Source organism: Phodopus roborovskii, unplaced genomic scaffold (genome assembly GCF_943737965.1).
Source record: "Phodopus roborovskii unplaced genomic scaffold, PHOROB, whole genome shotgun sequence".
In the NCBI taxonomy this organism is placed as follows: Eukaryota; Metazoa; Chordata; class Mammalia; order Rodentia; family Cricetidae; genus Phodopus; species Phodopus roborovskii.
The window spans coordinates 1,512,451-1,531,143 of NW_026126461.1; the positions used below are offsets into that span (position 1 = coordinate 1,512,451).

Consider the following 18,693-nt stretch of genomic DNA (forward strand, 5'->3'; position numbering starts at 1 on the left):
GTGTTGGAATTTCTGAGGCATTTTAATTATCCATGTGTCCCCAGTATCTTCAGAAGCCTGGACTGCTTGGTGCCCATATCTTCAGGTATGAGGTGTCACCAAAGATGCTTCCTCCCCACCAAATCCTAACTGGGATGCAAGACTATCTGCATATTTTCCTGAAATGATGGGAAACAGGGAAGAGCCGAGAGATGGGTTTTTCCAGAATATTCCTAACCAAGGCATGTATAATATATAGCATATGGGGATTTGACTTGTGGGCAATATCACAGGCTTTTGACCAAAAGAAGAATCCGGAAGCAGGGGGTGAGAAAAGAGTGGACACCGTAACTCCCAAGACACACTGAGGCTGAAATGAAGCAGTTGTCTAGATGCATATAATTTAGACTGTGGTTACCACCACAGGGCCTGTGGAGTCTTAATTAGAGTAACCACCCCCTCCACTTAGAGTGATTCATTTGAAACTGCCCTGTGATCCGTATACACTCATCCAGTTCGGACCCATATTGCTGAAAGCACTTTGCAAGCTAGTTTCCAGAGCACACCAGAAAGTGACACAGAGAACACGTAGTCCATTGAGATGGAGATGGTGTTACCAGAAGTGTTCGCACAGTGCGGGGAAATTTGCTTGGGTCTATTGCAGACTATTGTCTTAACTAGGCAAAGATGTGTTACCCTTGTGCTGCAGACTATTACTTTAACTGTGTAAAGGTGTGTTACTTTTGTTTATGCTGCTTTCGTTTAACGATGTGAAGATGTGTTTAATTGTGTAAAGCTGTGCTGCATCTGTTTCTCCTTGCCTGCCTATGGCACCTGATTAAAGAGCTGAATGTCCAATAGCAAGGCAGAGAAAGGATAGGAGGGGCTGCCAGGCAGAGAGGCTGAACAGAAGGAGAAATCTAAGCTTCAGAAGAGAAAAGGAGCAGGAGAAGAGAGGGGAGAATGAGGGGCTCACCTGGGTCCAGAAGCCAGAAACCTGCCAGGCAGACGTGAGAAGCAGTGAATGTCAGACACGCAGACATAAGGAAGGTAGTGAGCCCTGAGACAAAAGGTAGATAAAGAGAAACAGGTTAACTTAAAAGAGCTAGCCAGAAACGTGCCTAAGCTAAGACTGAACTAATAATAAGTCTCTGTGTCATGATTTGGGAGCTGGTTGGTGGCCCAAAAGAAAAAACCTGGCACATGGGTTTTTGGGCCTCCAGCTTGCTTTGTAGCCGAGAATGACCTTGAATTCTTGATCCTCCTGCTTCCACACTCCAAATGTTGAGACCTGAGTTTTACTTGGTGCTGTGATTTAAACCCAGGCCATCACACACAATAAGCAAGCACTCTACATACTGAGCTACACACTAAGGTATAAAATGTGAAAGAAAAAAAAAACCTGAGGATTCATAAACTAAACATGAAAGGGTGGCATGTAGTAAAGAAAATTGATCATTAGAAATCCCTTCTTGAAGGTTACTAATAACTGAATTGTAGATAACAGGCCATAGTTGTAAGCTGTGGGGTAACGTTTAGTTTGATTTTGAAACAATCATCTTGCTCTTACATCCTGTCGGCCTGGATTTACAAGCAGTGACTGCTAAAGGCTTTAGGGGGCTTTAGAAAGTTTAATATTATTTTGCAGGAGATGAGCCATGTTGGAGACATATGGAGGTGTGCCATCAAAATGCTAAGTGCCAGGTCCTTTCCTGTCCCTCATTGAGCTTAGAAAATGGTTTTCTTTCCTGGAATTCAAAGCTTTGTAAGCAGATGTTTGAAAGAAAAAAAAAGATGTGACATCAAAAACAAAACAAAAACAAAAACTCACAAACACAACAAAGGGTTTTTAAATGGAGAGCCTTTGGTTGCCAAGGCAGGCAAGGAAGCTCCCGGAGTGTCCCTGAGAGGGTGGGAGTGTGAACTGGTCTAACTTTCCTGAGGGTAGCCTTGTAACTCTGTGCTGCAAATCTGTGATTGTTCCTGCTCTACGGGGAAGACAATCGACTTCTAGGAATATATCCAACGAACTATTATGCCTGTGCAAAAAGAAATGGTTGCAAGGATGCGCTATTTATAGCGGTAGCACTTAGAGCCATGTAAATATCTAGTTCCTGAAGATGGTGTGTGCACGGGTGTGTGCATGTGCGTGCATGTGCTCACCCGTGTGTGTATGGAAGCTAGAAGAGGGTGGCAGGTGTCTTCCTGAATTGCTGTCTGTCCACTTTATTTTTTTTTCCAGACAGTCTCACTGAATCTGGAACTTGCTTATTAGGCTGCACTGGAGGGCAGCGAGGGCCAGGGGTCCTTTTGTCTGTGCCCATTGGTGCAGTGGTCTAAACTCAGGTCCTCATGCTTGTGTGGCAAGCGCTTTACCAACTGTCCTCTGCCCCAGTTGACTGTGTAAATAGTGACACATCTCTCCCATGGACTACTGTACAGTTAGAATGATTTTAGAACAATATTTATGAATCTGAAAATATGCCTATATAGTTTAATGAATTATATAGATGCCTATATAATTCTATAGTTTAAAGGCAAATGTTAAAGGCTTGGTTTATCTTTTGTTTTCAGAAACAGGCTCATACTCTGTTGCTCATGCTAGCCTGATAGTCACTATGTAGTCCAGGCTGGACTTGAACTTGGGGTTCCTCTGCTCCAACCCCCCCCAAGTGCTGGATTATAAAGACAAACCACTACATCCAATTTAAGCATGGGATCTCAGGTGTGCATATGTCCTCTTTAGTTAAAGGACAGATGGAGGGGCTAATGAGATATCTCAGTGGATAAGGGCTCTTCCTGCAGGAGCGTAAAGACTGAGTTTGAATGGTGAAAGGAGAGGACCCCTCCACACTAGTGCTGTGGCATGTGGCCCCGCCCCTGCACGCGACACGCACACTCACTGTGATAATAAAGAAATAACTGGGGGACGGGGGCCTTCAAGAACAATCCCAAAAGCATTGCACTGTACTTGCAGCTGGCTGGCTGGGTTCTGAGGAAACTTTCTTCTTTGTACTCATGTGTTTAATTTTTTTCTACAATAAATGTGTCACTTACATAATAAGGGGGAAAGTTACTTTAAAAACAACATCAATCTTTTGATGTGCATAAATTTAGAGCCCGAGTTGAAAGTGCTCTGTAACTATGGGAGATCATGATGAACCGCGAAGGGGTGGGGCTCCTTCCGCAGCCTCTCAATTTACCTGAGAAAAATATCTCAAATCTGTCACATCCATCAATTTCTGAAAAACACCTTCAGTTTCCAGAGAACCCTGAAGCCAAAATTTACAGTGCCATTTCCTGGCATGCTTAGCATTAAGGTGCTTACCAGATACTTCGATCTGTCCGGTTTAAAAAAAAAAAAAAGTCCCTTTTCCAGAAATTGCCCTATCCTTTCCAAAAATTTCAGTGTAGGAGTATGATCCGAATGCTGCTTCCATTTCAGACAGAGCTGTGGAGGGGGGATCCTCCAGTACCCTGGATCTGCTCCACCCCACACACTGGGCAGACGCCTCCCCTTAGGAAGCTCCTGTCTCTGATCTCCCCTGATTTGAAAGTTTATTTGTTGGCCTACTGCACTGTTAGAGAGGAGGGATGGCCTGACTGTTTCTATTTCCTTCCTGGGCTGCTAAGCAGGGTGTCCGGCCTATCCTGAGGTTCCTCGAATTCCTGCTGAATGAAACAAATGGGGGTGGGGGGGGGGACACGACCCTCCCAGCCGCCTTCAGAAAAACACAACCACAAAGGCCACCTTACAAGCCCCTTTTCTTGTTGTCTATCCATACAAACCTCTCCTTCCAGCTCCCGTAAGAGGAGTCCCCTTAGCTAACACACTATTATTTTTCGGGACAAATCTGTTTGCTAACAAGAGCTGTGACTCCGCTCCAGAGTTTCCCTCCCTCCTGCCTGTCCGTTCCTTCCTGGGACTGACCAGTGGCTGCTGCTTTTGTGCTTTTAGAGCCATGTCTCATTTTTTCCATGCAGCATGTTAAGTTTTTGCTGTTCAGCCCTTGGAGTGGCTTCGATTTGTCACAGTCAGTGGACTCTCCCGGCCCCTCTCTCTGCTTAGCTCAGCTTAAAAAGATGGCCCATAGAGGGCTCCTTTTTCCTTCCTTTTTTTTGGGGGGGGGGTCTCAGAGGAGGGTCCTTCACTTGGGAGAAGCACAGGCTTCCAAATGGAGATGACATGTGTTCCTGAGAAAGAGGCCTCAGCTGTCGGTAGCTATGTGTCCTCTAAGAAGTGATGGACTCTTCCCAGGAGAGGGGCAAGTCTGCTCCATGGCTGTGAGTCAGAAAAATGACAGCATAGAATGGAAAATTCCCTTTCCTTGAAGAGCACCTTGGAGCATGCCTGTCCCTTCTCCAGCCAAACCCTGGATCCAGCTACACCCCATGCTCCTTGTGGGTGGCCATCATCACTCCAGCCTCTTAAAAGTGCCTGAATTTTCTTCATTAAAACCTATTGTGATTATAAACAGCAAAAGTCAAAGGTGTATGCACTGATACGCTTCTGTTGGGAAGACAAGATCATTCCAGCCCCTATGCAGGGGAATCAAGCAAAACCTTCTAGGAGCAGGCATACTTTTATCCCAGCAATTCTGGTCTAGAATGCTCTCCAGACTATGCAGCAAGACACACAACAGTTGGTGCGCCGTGGCATCGTTTTCTCAGAGCTCTGTGTAGGAAACAACTTAAAGAAAACTGGCTGGGCACATTGCAGTAGCTTACACAGCTAGTGAGATGCAGCTGTAGAACAAGCACTAGGGAGGGGGCCAAACAAGGGTTTTCCAGGGTTGAGCGCAAGAAGCACAGCTGCTGTTGCAACAGAACCGAGACAGAAGGTAGTAACTGGCAAGAAGGCTGGGTGTAAAAGCACTTGCTGACAAGCCCAAGGACCTGAGTTCAATCCCCAGGACCCACAAGGTAGGAAGAGAGCACTGAATCTTACAAGTTGTCCCTCTGACCTCCACCTGCACACTGTGGCCATATGCACGCACACACGTAAACAAATGTTAAGAAACACCTTTTTGACATGTATACTTACACCAACTCCCCCAAAAGGTAAAACTTAAAAAAAAAAAAAAAAAAAAAAAGACAACTTTCAGAGCAGGGATGGAGACTAAGAGTTTCCTGAGTGTGACTTTTATGTTTCAGGTATTTTGAATATTCACTCAGAAAGGGAGGGAGGGAGGGAATGAGGGAGGGAGGTAGAGCAGGCAAGGGCCAGGGAGAAGGACACACACACACACACACACACACACACACACACACGCACGCACGCACGCACGCGCGCACACACACGGACAGACAGACAGACAGACAGTCATGCAGTGTCTTGTTTACATCTTGGCTCCCAATCCCAGCTGTGCAAACCTGGGGCCATGGGAGCATTTGTGCAGGGCCAGTCATTGCGTTGTTCTGGAGTGTGTGTGGTGGAGTACCACCTGAGTACAGAATCTCCTTGTTCTTAGGAGCTGCATGCCGGATGTTTGGGGGTGAAGACTTTAGAGTGCTGTCCACTTTCACACAACCCAGAAAACAAAGAATGGAGAAAGATGGAACCCAAATATGCAAGGGGCTGCCATCTTTTGAGTCTGACTGAAAACACATGGGGGTTAATGTACCATGTTTAATACTTCCCTCCCTCCTTCCCTCCTTCCCTCCTTCCCTCCCTCCCTCCCTTCCCTTCTTCCTTCCTGTACTGGGGGTTAAATTCAGGGCCTCACACACACTATGCAAGTGGTCTTTTGCTAAGCTAACAGCCCCAGACCTTTTTTTTTTTTTTTTTTTGAGACAGGGTTTCTCTAAGATACCCAGTCTGACCTTGAACTTGCTTGTAGCCCACACAATCCTTGAATTTGTGATATGTCCCCCTCAGTCCCTGATGTGGTTGGGATTGCAGGTCTGTACCACCAGGCCTAGCCTTTTAAAAACGTTTCTTTATAACTTCTGGAGAAACTTGGCATGGTGATTGGGCTCTAGCAGACTCCAGCAGGGAAAACACGGCCCGCGCATGGCAATCGTGGCGCCCACAGGTTCTGCCCTTCACCCCCTCTTCCTTCCTAAAAACCCTTAGATTAGATTCCTAAAGCTAGTCCCTCAGCACCATCCCCCTATTGTCCGCCGACTCACCCCTGAGACCAAACACCGAGGTCCAACAACCAAAATTCATCATTTGGCTAACACGTCCAAGCAGGATTTCCTAGCTCACCCTAGCACAGACCCCCTCCCTGGGTGTGTCCTGTACCAACTCCAAGGAGGCTGTCTTCTCCTACAGTGGCATAGTTCTGTAATCCAAGCATTTGGGGATCACAAGTTTGAAGCCAGACTGAGCCACACAGTTGAAACCCTGTGACAAAAATTAGACCAGTATGGGCCAGTGAGAGAGCTCAGTGAGTAAGGGCCTTACTGCCAAGCCTGATGTCTTGAGTTCGATCCCTGAGACCTATATGGTGGGAGATGAGAACTGACTCCTGCAAGTTGTCCTCTCTCTCTCTCTCTCTCTCTCTCACACACACACACACACACACACACACACACACTATATATATATACATATATATATAATAAAAAAATAAAAATGAAAACAAGAAGTCAGGGAAGGAAAGGGCAGGAACTCAGTGGGTTCCATCCCACCACCTCAAAAATCAAAGTTGGGGTTTGGAGGTATGATGTAGAGAAATGGCACCTTGGATAGAGTGGTCCCTCTGCCAGTCAGGTGATGGGCACAGTGACAGAGGGGTAAGATGCTGAAGGTAGACAGTACAGGGTGAGAGGTGAAGAGCTTTGCCAGTTCCCCAGCCTAACTTGGGAGCTCTGGGTACCCGTGCCCACAAAGCGCGACCTTCTGTCCCTTTGATTCTCTGCTGTGTTCTCAGCCTCTCAAGACTGGGGGCACAGTGGCTGCTCAAGGCGAAGGTTGGGCGAACTGGAGCATCTAAGGGCCGAGCCTCCACATCTGGCCTCTGAGCAGTTCATCTCCACAGCCTCTTAAAGATCAGGTGCAGGTTTTTATCGCTTTCCTATGCTCAGATGTTGGAAAAGTCCAGTCAGTTTATACCCAGGCGCCAGTGTCCCTCGGCGTTCCTTCCAGTATCAGGTTTGTTTCCCAGTTTTCTCAATGAAATCAATGTCTTGTTTCCCTTTACTTGTGAGTTGGTTTTTAAGTGGCTTTGTAGTGGTGAATAGTCCTTTCATGTCTTTTTCTGCTTGCAAGTTTTGGATGTTTATGTTTTCCCAACGGGTTTGTAAACACAGCGCTGTTTCCATGAATATTTTACATGTATTTTAAACATGACCTACTTCTTGAAAGGAACTAGCATCTAAGGCTATGTGAATCAAGATAGCAAAGAAGACCAGGTATGGTGGCACATGGCCGCTCTGCCAGCACTTGGGAGGCTGAGGCAGGAGTAGGACAAGTTCAAGGCCAGCCTGAGCTACATAGCCAATTCCAGTCTAGCCTGGTCTGCACAGCAAGACCTTGTCTCAGACAAACAAGCAAACAAACAAAGAAAAAGGCGGTGATGGGGGCTACTGTGTGCTGAGCATAGGCTGGGGACCGGCTATGAAGCCTCCATCCTTCATGGCTCTCACTCATCCTGAAGGTGAAGGTTGGGAAGAAAGGAGCCTCACCAGTCTTGTGGTCCAGCCCTTGCCTATGTGCTGGCAGGACAGCTGAGTTGCAGAGGCCTCCGCTGAGCCATGGCAGGTCCAGTGGGTAGGGTTGGAGGAGGGGACTCACTCACTTCATCACTACCTGTCTCGAAGACTCAGACAATATGATCTGCAGCAGCCATGGTCAATCCTAGACCTTGTCTGTCACATCAGCCTTTTTCTTTTTTTCCATGAATATGTGATTAACTTCACATGCTTCAGAGAAACATGAAAGGGGCAACAGCTGATGGGATTTATATTGCTAGCTACTCGGGGATGCAGTCATTATTAACCAAATGGCCATTTCCTATCCTCTGTGGAGCCCCAGCAGAAGGCCGGGCTGCAAGTCCTACATGTGGCTGCTTCTGGTGTCAGAGACCCACTATACAGTAGACCCAAGAGTCAGATTCTGAGGGAGGCCCTTCTGGAAAGGTCTCTAAAGAGTTTGCTTTGTGTGGTCACTCCTGTCAGTGCCCTGGAAAATTCTTTTTGAAAAATAATTGGATCGATCCCATGTTTGAATTTATCTGCTTCTATTTTCTTGGTTTAAGAATCATCTTTGCTAATTATGAGAAAGGAAGAACATTTTTTCAGAACATTGCAATGCTTTTCTTTCTTTTTAAATTGAAGAAGGCAGAGTTCGATATGGGTGTCTTGAAACTGGTTCCTGGGAGAGCCAGGCACAAAAGATTCAGTAAGGCAAGCTTCCGGAATCCCATGGGGGTGCTGAAGCAGGTATGGGGGTAACAAAGAAGTCCAGCTTGTATGCCATCTTGATGTCCTGGTCTCAGCTGCCCCCAGGAGAGCACAGTCTACCCCTCAGAGTTCATCCCCCACCTGCTTTGAAGGAACTGAGCCAGGAAGGTCAACTGCAGGGTTCCCATTGAGAAGGGCCAGCAGGAAGCAGGGCTCTGAGAGACCCAATGCCAGAATTCTACCCAGCATTATTGGCATATAAGGAGTATTCTATATTTCTAACTTCTAGAACATACAACCAATATATTGCTTATTGGTTGCCATGTAAAAATAGCCCAAAGACTTGCATTTATTCTTTCCATTAGCTTCTGTGAACCATGAAGCTAGTGTTTCTGTCTCTCATAAGCTTGTGAGCAAGCTGCTGGCTAGGTCTGCAAGGCTCTCCTTCCTGCCACTGGCAGGAAGTCTCTGCCACCTCAGCCTTCCTTGCCAGCACCCAGGCCCTTCCCTGAACTACCACAGGAGCACACACATTGCCTTGCTGTGTTGGCCAGGGTTGACATATTCAGGTCTTTCTGTTATCAGAACAGTGACTAAGCTCCATCTACTCATATGGTCAGTTGTTCTTGGGTATGAATACTAGGCTGGGAGGCCCTTGGGGGCCAAGCTGAGGTGGGCTCCTTCATGACTGTTTAGTTTTTGCCAGAAAAGTCATGAAAGCAAAGGTAGTGATGTTCCCAGGAGCAGGTTGTCTCTTTAAGCCCCTTAGAGGAGGTGTGAGTTATCCTGCCAGGCTCCCCCTGAGGTCCTCTGCTATTTGATGGCCTGTCTTGAGTGGCACCCCAAGTCATTTCCTTTTCTTATACACAATTAGCTCTCTCCAGGCCAGGGCAAAGCAAGCTTTCTGCACACATGTGACCTTGCAACCTGGCAAGACTTGAATCCTGGCATGGTCATTAAACTCAGCCAAAATAGAACATGCCATTATTCTACACCACAGAGTCAAGGTCTTAATTTAGAGGTTCCACGATTGCATGATGGGCAGTGTCGGCGTCCAGTACTGACAGCAACAATTACTCGAGTCAGAGAGAAAAAAAGAAAGCAGGAGAATTCATATTTCCCCTTCAGGCTCAGTGTGCAGGCTGAACTGTAGAACCACCAGGATGCCGAAGGCCACATTTGTTGCTCCTTTTGGCCTCGATAGCACTTCCTGAATCTCTAACACATGATGGCCAAGACATTGTTCAGGGGTGAACTCAATGTGTAGACCAGGCTGTTCTTGAACTCTCACAGAGATCCACCTGGCTCTGCTTCCTGAGTGCTGGTGTTAAAGGCATGCACCGCTGTGCCTGGCTGATGACTCTGTTTTCTGAGCCTGCCATCTTGCAAAGCGTTGCAAAGTGATCAATTGCCTTGAACAGTTTTCCTTTGACAAGGGGCTAGTGTACTGAATCCTGACGGTGTTCAAATAGCTTTGATTTGAGCCAGCTGTTCCTACATAACTAATGTGCTAAAAAATTAGATAAAGCCAGAGGACGGTTGACAGGCCCTCTTTAAAGTGAAAGATACTTAACTGTTAACATTGATATAAATGTCTTTAAGTTTATATCAATATTTAAGAAGTAAGATCAGACCCTTCAAGCCTGCTAAGAGAGATCTGCTCAAGGCTGTAGTCCTTTCTCCAAATTTGTTCTGTGTTTGCATCAGGGTTTATGAAGTTTCCTTCATGTGTGTGAGTGGTGGCTAACACTGATTGCTGTCTTGACAGAATCTAGAATCTTCTAGTATACAGCCCTCTGGTCATGTCCATGAAGTATTACTTAGATTTCACTAATTGGGTAGGGCGACCTCTGTGGGAAGAACCATTCCTTAGGCTGGGGTCCTAGACTAAATAAAACCCAGGGCATGAGTTGAGTATAAGTATTCATGCCTCTTTACCACCTGACTGCAGACATAGTGTGTGTGGCCAGCTGCCTCAAGCTCTTGCCTCCATGCCTTCCTCCTGGACTGTACCTTGGAGCTGTGGCCAAAACGAACCCTTCCTTAAGCTGTTTTGTCTGGTACTTCTTGGTTACAGCAATGAGGAAAGTCATTTCACTCAGTTTGAGAGCTTTTGCTTCCTACGATTTCTCAGAGACTTTACACTTGGGGCAGGATACCTTGTCCAGCCTGGCATCCTTTTAACTGTTACACGGACAGACTTGTCACTGTGGCTTCTAGGACCTTCTCTGAGCACAGTTGTAGTTCTCTCTCTCTCTCTCTCTCTCTCTCTCTCTCTCTCTCTCTCTGTGTGTGTGTGTGTGTGTGTGTGTGTGTCCCCTGCACCTACTGGTTTCAGACTCAGCTCTTATCTTTCTGCTTTTTTCTTTTTCTTTTTTAAAGGGAGTCTCATGTAGCCCAGGCTGGCTTCCACCTTAAATGCTCTATTTATGCAGTATTTTTACTTGCTGGACAAACACTCTACCACTGAGCTTCTACCCAGCCCGTATAAGTATTACTAATGGCAAAGCAGTGAGCAACCCCTGGGCTGTCCTCTAGCTCTCTCCATTAGAGCCATTGATGTTCTCTGCCCCTGTCTGCCCACCTACTATGCCTGGCTTATGGCAGAGACTGCAGAGAGCCTTGCTCACCTCCAGGATCACACCTGGGAGATGCACTTGACCTTCTGAAGAGGACAAGCATGTTTCTTCAACATCAGGAAGAGGGGGGAAAGATTAGAAATGCTGTACAGAAGACATAGCTGTCAAAAGTGTATGAAATTAGAAACATAAGCTGTGAAACGTAAGTCACAGACTGTCTAAAAATAGGAAGTTGTTCAGAGGTGAAACCCAGCCTCCCTTCAGACTCCACAGCTGAGGGCCTTGAGGCTCAAGTCCCTTCACTGGAGAGCCACACAATGGGACAGTCCATTTGGGGAACTCAACTGATATCCACATGGACACCTGGCATGAAGACTGATTTTATGGCCCTTGCTAAGCAAATGTTCACCTCAGTTGGCAGTAAAAGCATGGGCTATTAGACAAAGGCCAAGAAGTCCTGTGTGCTGGATAGTTTATGTCAACTTGACACAAGCTAAAGGCATCTGAAAGGTAGGAACCTCAACTTTAAAAATGCCTTCATAAGATCTGTGTGTAGGCTAGCTGGTAGGGCATTTTCTTAGTGATTTATGGTGGTGGTCCCAGCCCATTGTGGGCAGTGCCATTCCTAGGCTGGTGGTCCTGGTCCATAAGAAAGCAGTCTGAATAAGCCATGTGAGCAATCCAGTAGGCAGCAGTCCTCCGTGGCTTCTACATCAACTCCTGCCTCCAGGTTTCTGTCCTGTCTGAGTTCCTGTGCTGTCTTCTTTTGATGATGAATAAGTGATGTGGAAGGATACGGCTTTTGTTCATGGTGTTTTCACAGTAATAGACACCCTAACTAAGACACCATCAGCACTCAGAATGCTGAATTCCTGTGGCAGCCACTAGACTATTCCTTGGGTCTAGGGACACTGTGACAGGATTCTAGGTCCCAGCCTCCGTTAGGAATGTGCACTGTTCAGCAATCATGTGCAAGACTAATTTGAGTTCCACCCAGGTAGGAACAAATCCTACCCCGGCCTACCTTCAAATCTATATAGTCAATGCCTTCTGGGTGACCAGGGTGGACAGTAAGAGCTGATGGCACTGCCAAGCTCCTGGAAAAAAAATATGGCTTCAAGGATCCGGGATCTGGGATCATGCTTTTTGCTTTTCCTTTTAAAGTTGGTTTTGTTTTGTAAAAATAAGCTTTAGGATGTAGCATGTAGCTCAGTTCCCTGAGCATGCATCAGGCTCTGAATTCTAGCTCATCAGGACCAATAAACAAATAAGCAACATTCAAAAAATCTTCCAAAACTGAACCTAATTAAAAAATAAACCTTTTTATTATGGAAAATTTCAAATGCACTCAAATAGACATAAAAGGATGAGGAACTCCTCAAACATGCTCCCCCAAGTCCCAACAGTTCTCAGCTCAGGGCCTATGTTTCATCTCCACTCCCTCTCACTCCCTCCTCAGCCTGGATTATTTTGGAACAAATGTTGGACATCATCTTGTCACATCCAAAATATTCCAGAATGTCTCTCCGAAAGATGCAAAGACTTACACATGTCTGAAAAATAACGGTCATGCCAGGAGAATGTCCAACAATCGTTTCTTAACCTCATGAAACATCTGACCTGCATCCAAAATTTCATCTTTTAACACTTGAGAAACCCACCCACCCCCATTCCTAACACTCTTCCTACCATCCCCCACCGCCCACCCCGACTTGGGTCCACAGTGTGTTGGCTGAAAAAAAAAAGGAATTTTTAAAGAGTTTCTACATTGCAATTGGTTAATACTACTTCTTAAGTCTCTTGGGGCTTGTTTACACTTCTGTTGTATTTTATTTTAAGGAACTTTCTTACTGTAAGACTCTCTTGTAGCAACAACCCAAACAAGCACGGATGAACAGGCTGCCCTCAGAGGGACTGTTTGTGCCATGTGTGTTTCCATGGAAACGTAGTTTCGACTATGGAACCTGGTCCTTGCCCAGCTTCAGAAATCCACACTCACAGTGCCACACCTGAGTCTTTGGTGGCACTGGAGAATTCACGGCAGGGGCCACGTTGGAGATGGATCAGTGGACGGTAGTCACAGTACTTGCTAACCTCTCTACCTAGTTAAGTTACACAAGCAATAAACCTTTGCTGGAAGTGGGCAGGAAAGGCGAGACTCTTTGGTGGTATAGCAGCTTGCACAAGAGACTCCAGAGATGCAGTTTTATGAATTGTCAGCCATGCTGGGACAGAATATGCTGTGGTGATCTTGTCTGATGGATACTCTTGTGTTCTTGCAAGCAACTCCTCCCCCATGTTCCTGTACAAAACCCCAGTAACTCATTGGCTCACTATGCTGGACATGGCAGAATCATTTCTTTGGCCTGCCTTTGCCCTCTGTATCTCAGGTGAAGAGAAATACACTCTCCTGGAAAAGTCACACAACACAGATTCTAATTAGCTCAACAAATAGAAGCGCCCTTCCAGTGTCCCTCTGGGAAGTGCAGTGTTTTACCATGGCTGTGTTTCCCCCTCCCACTTCAGCCAGTGTCATTATAACTCCTGCTGCTTGATGGTCCCTGGAGGAATGCTGGAAAAGCAGGCCCAGGTGAGCTGCAGACAATTCTAGAACCTGATGATAGGGACTGACCGTGAAGACGTGATGCATGGCCCATATCAACACCACCCAAGCTTCTCAGAAACTAGAGACCATTCTGAAGACCCCAGCCTTCTAATCTGCAGCCTCAAGACCCTCCTGTTCATACCTCCATCTGTGGCTTTTTTTTACCTCATGCACATTTCTAGAATTAATCACTTCTATGTGAGACCCAGAGCCTAATTGATGATGTTATATATACTGAAGGTTGCCTGGTTCTCCTTGCCTCTACGTGAATATATATCATTTGTGTAGGTACCTGCAGATATAAGAATAGAGCATCAACTATACCCTGGAGCTGTAGTTCCAGGCAGCAGTGAGTCACCCAAACATGTCTTTACCGATGAGACATCTCTCTAGCCGCTCACTTTGGGTCTTGCAAACATAGATCCCACAGATGAAGTGGGCATGGCCCATTAACCTTGCCCCCTGTTCCTTTAGCTAATCAGCATAGAGGTGAATATCTGACCCAATGGTCAACCAAAGTCTTTCCCTTTGCAGGCCTTCTCTTCTCTAAGAAGTGAGAAACTGGCTGCAGAGAGCAGGTAAAGGTCATGTTGACAATGACTGCCATTAAGGTTATAGGCAAACAGAGAAGAAGCTAAGTTGAAACAAGAATCTAGAGAACAGAGCAGTTCACAGAAGAAGCAGGGAGGAAGGGCCCCAGAGAGGCTGACAAGTATTTCTGGTTCCCGCGGCTGTTGCTTTAGCTCTAGTGAAGACGGGCCTCTTTCTTAGACTTAGAGTCTTTGGGATTCCAGGACTTTACTATAATTAATCACTTGAGCAAGTTTGAATCGGTTTCTGATCCTTGCAGTTGAAGCAACCTGTGTCATGGGATGAAACATGGGTGTCTGTCTACTGTAGCTACTTCAGTTCAACTCTGCCGTCAAGGACTTCCTTGCCAGTGCTGCATGGCAGGGAAAACAAGAGTCCCAAAGGTTGAAAAGAAACGAGACTGTATTCACAGTTGGTAAGAGTCTGTGCATAGAAAATCCAAAGTGACATACAAATACAGCAAATAAGCAAAACTGTCACAATCACAGAGCACTAGATAAACTTACAAAAGTTAGTTACATCTCCCCAATAGTGAAGCTAATTGTATTTTTATGCACTGCTGATATATTTGTTCATTAATAAATAAGTTAAAAACAGACATACAAAACACTAGTATATAAAATAAAAAGAAACATCTAGAGACAAATTTAATTAAAATACATATAAAACCAGGCTGAAGTGAGGACAGAGTGGGTAAAGCACTTTCCACTCAATCTGAGGACTTGAGTTCTGATCCCCAGAACCCATGTAAAAGCAGACACAATGGTATACATTGCCTCCATTGAGAGGAGGGAGACAGACAGGAGAATCCTTGCAAGCCATCATTGTAAGCTATCACCATAAACCATCACTGCAAATCATCACTGCAAGACAGTGAGCATGCCAGCTAGCCCAGTTTACATAGTGGTGAACAAGAGATCCTGCCTCAAACAAGGTAGAAGGCAAGGACCAACATCCAAGCTTGTCCTCTGACTCCCACAGGAACACCGGAGTGCATACACTTACAGTCACACACACGAACACACATATGCTCAAGAATACACATGCATATATGAACAACACACAAGGATTAAACATATGTATCAACACTGACTTAGTTTTCAAAAGATCTAAATAGAGGGGATACATTTATAACTAAATAAGTTGGGATATATTCATGGGCTGAACAATTTAAGGAGTCAAGGATCCCCAAATTTATCTGTAGGGATAATACAATTTCAGCTGCTAATCCTAACAGACATATTTTTGAGAGTAGAAATTGACATCCTGATTCTAAAATGTATATGGGAACACACAACCTAAAATAGGCCTGTCTTTAAAAAGAATGATGTAGGAGGGTTCACACTACTAGATTTTAAGCATAAAGCTACAAAATTCAAGACAGTCTGGTACTGACATAAGTATAGTCAAGAGATCAATGAAAAGTCTAGAGACAAACCCACCCATGTGCACACAGCATGGTGACTTTTTTAAAAGCATCAACAAGCCAGTCATAGTGGTTCATACTTGTAATCCCAGCTCTTAGGGTGTTGAAGCAGGAGTGCCATGAGTTTAAGGTCAGTCTAGACTATGTAGTGAATTCAAGACCAGCATGTGTTATATAGTGAGACCCCTGTCTCAAAAAACAAAACACAAAAATTAAAAAGTAAAAATGAATAAATGACAAGGCATGGATATCATTCATTGACAGGAGCCAAAGGCAGTTTATGGAAACGGTGCTAAAGCAGCTGGATAGCCATATGGACCGCAAGACAGAGATGCAGAACTCGAGGTATGAATGTCTACGGAAGTTAGACATTTGTTAGATAGCAAATACAATGATGAGCAACGAGAGAGGAATTATTGGTAAGTTAATGTCATCGAAATTAAAAATGTACACTCACCAAGACAGAAAAATCATGATACATGGGTAGAAATGTTTGCAATGTCCATCTTGGGACAAGAGCCTTTTGTTTCATTTTGGATTTTTTTGGGCCAGGTTTCACTCTTAGCGCAGATTGCCTCGGAACTCGCTATGTAGGTCAGGGTGGCCTTGAATCCACACTGTGATTCTCCTGCCTCTGTGTCCTCATTACTGGGATTACAGGCATGATCACCATGCCTGGTTTGGCCATGGTTTTTATTTGACATATAAAGAACTCCAAACATAAAAATAAATAATCAATGGGCAAATGACCTGAACGGGCAGCACCAGAAAGTGAGTGGAGAGCCAATAAGACCCCTCAGCCGCATGGCCATCGGGGCCGTCATGTGTTAGAGCAGTACTGAGAAACCACAATGTATTAGAGTGAAAACCAGGGAACAGAGGGACAGAAACAGACCCAGACGTGGAAAGATGCCTTTCCCAATGTCCTTGACACCTGAGGAGGTGTCATGCAATGTGCTTTTAGCCATTAGTCAGTGGGATGGCCTTCAAGGGACCGTCTTAAAAGACAGGCAGAGAGATGACAGGAACCATTCACCCCTTCCCTTCCCCCCCCCCCCCCGAACCGTAGCTGTGATGGCTGGAGCCCTGGCAGTCATCCTAACAGATGATAGTGTAGACTCTAGAAAGAGCCTCAGTCCCTGAAGGCATGAAGGAACTTCAGGCAAGATGTTCAGACTTCTTTTACACAGAAGCCAATTAGACACCCACTGTGATGAACCAGGACTGTGCTAAATAGTTTTATGTCAACTTGACACAAACTAAAGGCATTTGAGAGGAGGGGATCTCAATTAAGAAAAATACCGCCGGGGCTGGAGAGATGCCTTAGAGGACCCAGGTTCAATTCCTAGCACCCACATGGCAGCTCACATCTGTCTGTAACTCCATTTCTAGGGCTTCTGGCACCCTCACACAGACATACACACAGACATATATGCAGACATACATGAACATAAAATAAAATTGAAAAAAAAATGAAACGGAAAGAGAAAAATACCTCTATAAGATCTGGCTGCAGACAAGTCTGTAGGACATTTTTTAAGTTATCGATTTATGAGGGAGGGTTCAGGTCATTGTTGGTAGTGCTGGTGGTCCTGGGTTCTATAAGAAAGCAGGCTGAACAAGCCATGTCAGCAAGCCAGTAGCAACACCCCTCCATGGCCTCTGCATCAGCTCCTGCCTTCAGGTCCCTGCCCTGTTTGAGTTCTTGTCTTGACTTTCATTGATGACAAACAGCAATCTGGAAGTGTAAGCCAAATAAACCCTATCCTCCCCAAGTTGCTTTTAGATTGCTTTCAGTCATGATCTTTTATTAAGCCATAGTAACCCTAACTAACACAAGAAGCTAAATTCAATTCTAACTGCTACAATATCCAAATACCCTACAAATAAGAGTGCAATTAATAAATGGGAATCCCATCACACTACAGCACATGGTATGGTTGGCTGGGCCACATGTGTGTAGAAAATGATTTAAAACACAGGTATTTGTGATAAATGAGTAGACAGCAAATAGGACGAATAGTAAGATCTGTTTTATGGAGGGAACGTATACATAAAATGCACAGGAAAAAGACCGAACACAGGTGCTATTTGTTAAAACTTCTCTAGGGTGGTGGCACCATAATATTTCTTTTCCATTCCTCAGTATATATAATATATCTAAGTTCCTGTTTTGTGATAGAATAGTTTGTTTTTACAAAAGAAAGTTGTAAATTTAAAACAGGCAATCAAGTCATTGTGAGAGAAATTAAAATGAGCAGCTGTGAGTTGTAGTTCAGGTGGTAGATGACTGTCTATTATGCAGGAGTGTAGTTCAGGTGGTGGAGTGATTGTCTATTATGCAGGAGCACTGGCTTTGATCCCCAGCACTACATGCGTGTGGTGCTCGCCTGTAATCCCAGCACTAGGGAGATAGTAGCAGGAAGATCTGGAGTCCAAGTCATGGTTCAGCAGGTAATCGAGCTAGCCTTGCAAGCAAGACAGCTGAGTTTAATTCCTGGGCACACAGTGGAAGGGGAGAACTGACTTCTGAAAATTGCTCACACAGGAGTGCTCATGAGTGTGTGCTCGTGTGTGTGTGTGTGTGTGTGTGTGAGAGAGAGAGAATTGTCTCTGGCTATATAGTGATTTTTTTTTTGAGACCCTGGCCTATATGAGACCCTGTCTCAAATCAAAACAAAATAACAAAATGACAAAAAGACTCCCTGAGAAGACTTGGTGGTGTGGATGTCTGCCATGCCCTTCAGTCCCAGACCCTTCTAGACTTGCATGGCTCACCTGGCTTCCTGGGCTCCTGCGATCCTCTGTGCTAGTGTTCTCCAGGGAGGCATTCTGCCCTGGGGAAGATTCAAGGCCAAGGGTTCATTTACAGATTTCCCATTTTCTGTCGAATCTGTGGCATTTAGAAGATGAAGCAAGTTAGAAAGTATGCATCTCTCCCCTTTCAGGCAAATCTATGAATGACAGTAGTGACTGTCACCCCAAGAAGAAGGTAGAGGGAAGGAGGCTCCTCCTCCCACTCCCCAAAGGGATATTTGCTATGGTAGTGTGGATGGCATTGCCATGGAGTTTATAGCTATGATACCAGCAACTTCATATATGAGTATACACGCATGGGCAGTGGGGTGGAAGACAGAGAGGTGGGGGAAGGGGGTATTGGAAAC

The 18,693-nt window shown here is 45.3% G+C and overlaps 1 protein-coding gene across 1 annotated transcript in view; it reads right to left on the reverse strand.

Moving 5' to 3' along the window:
* Ngef (neuronal guanine nucleotide exchange factor) overlaps window positions 1-18,419 on the reverse strand; it is a 60,884-nt gene extending 42,465 nt beyond the window's left edge. Inside the window, exon 1 of the mRNA XM_051190731.1 lies at window positions 18,308-18,419. Coding sequence (XP_051046688.1) covers window positions 18,308-18,360 — 53 coding nt within the window. The 5' untranslated portion in view covers window positions 18,361-18,419. The remainder of the gene's footprint in view (window positions 1-18,307) is intronic.
* Window positions 18,420-18,693: the final 274 nt, after the last annotated feature.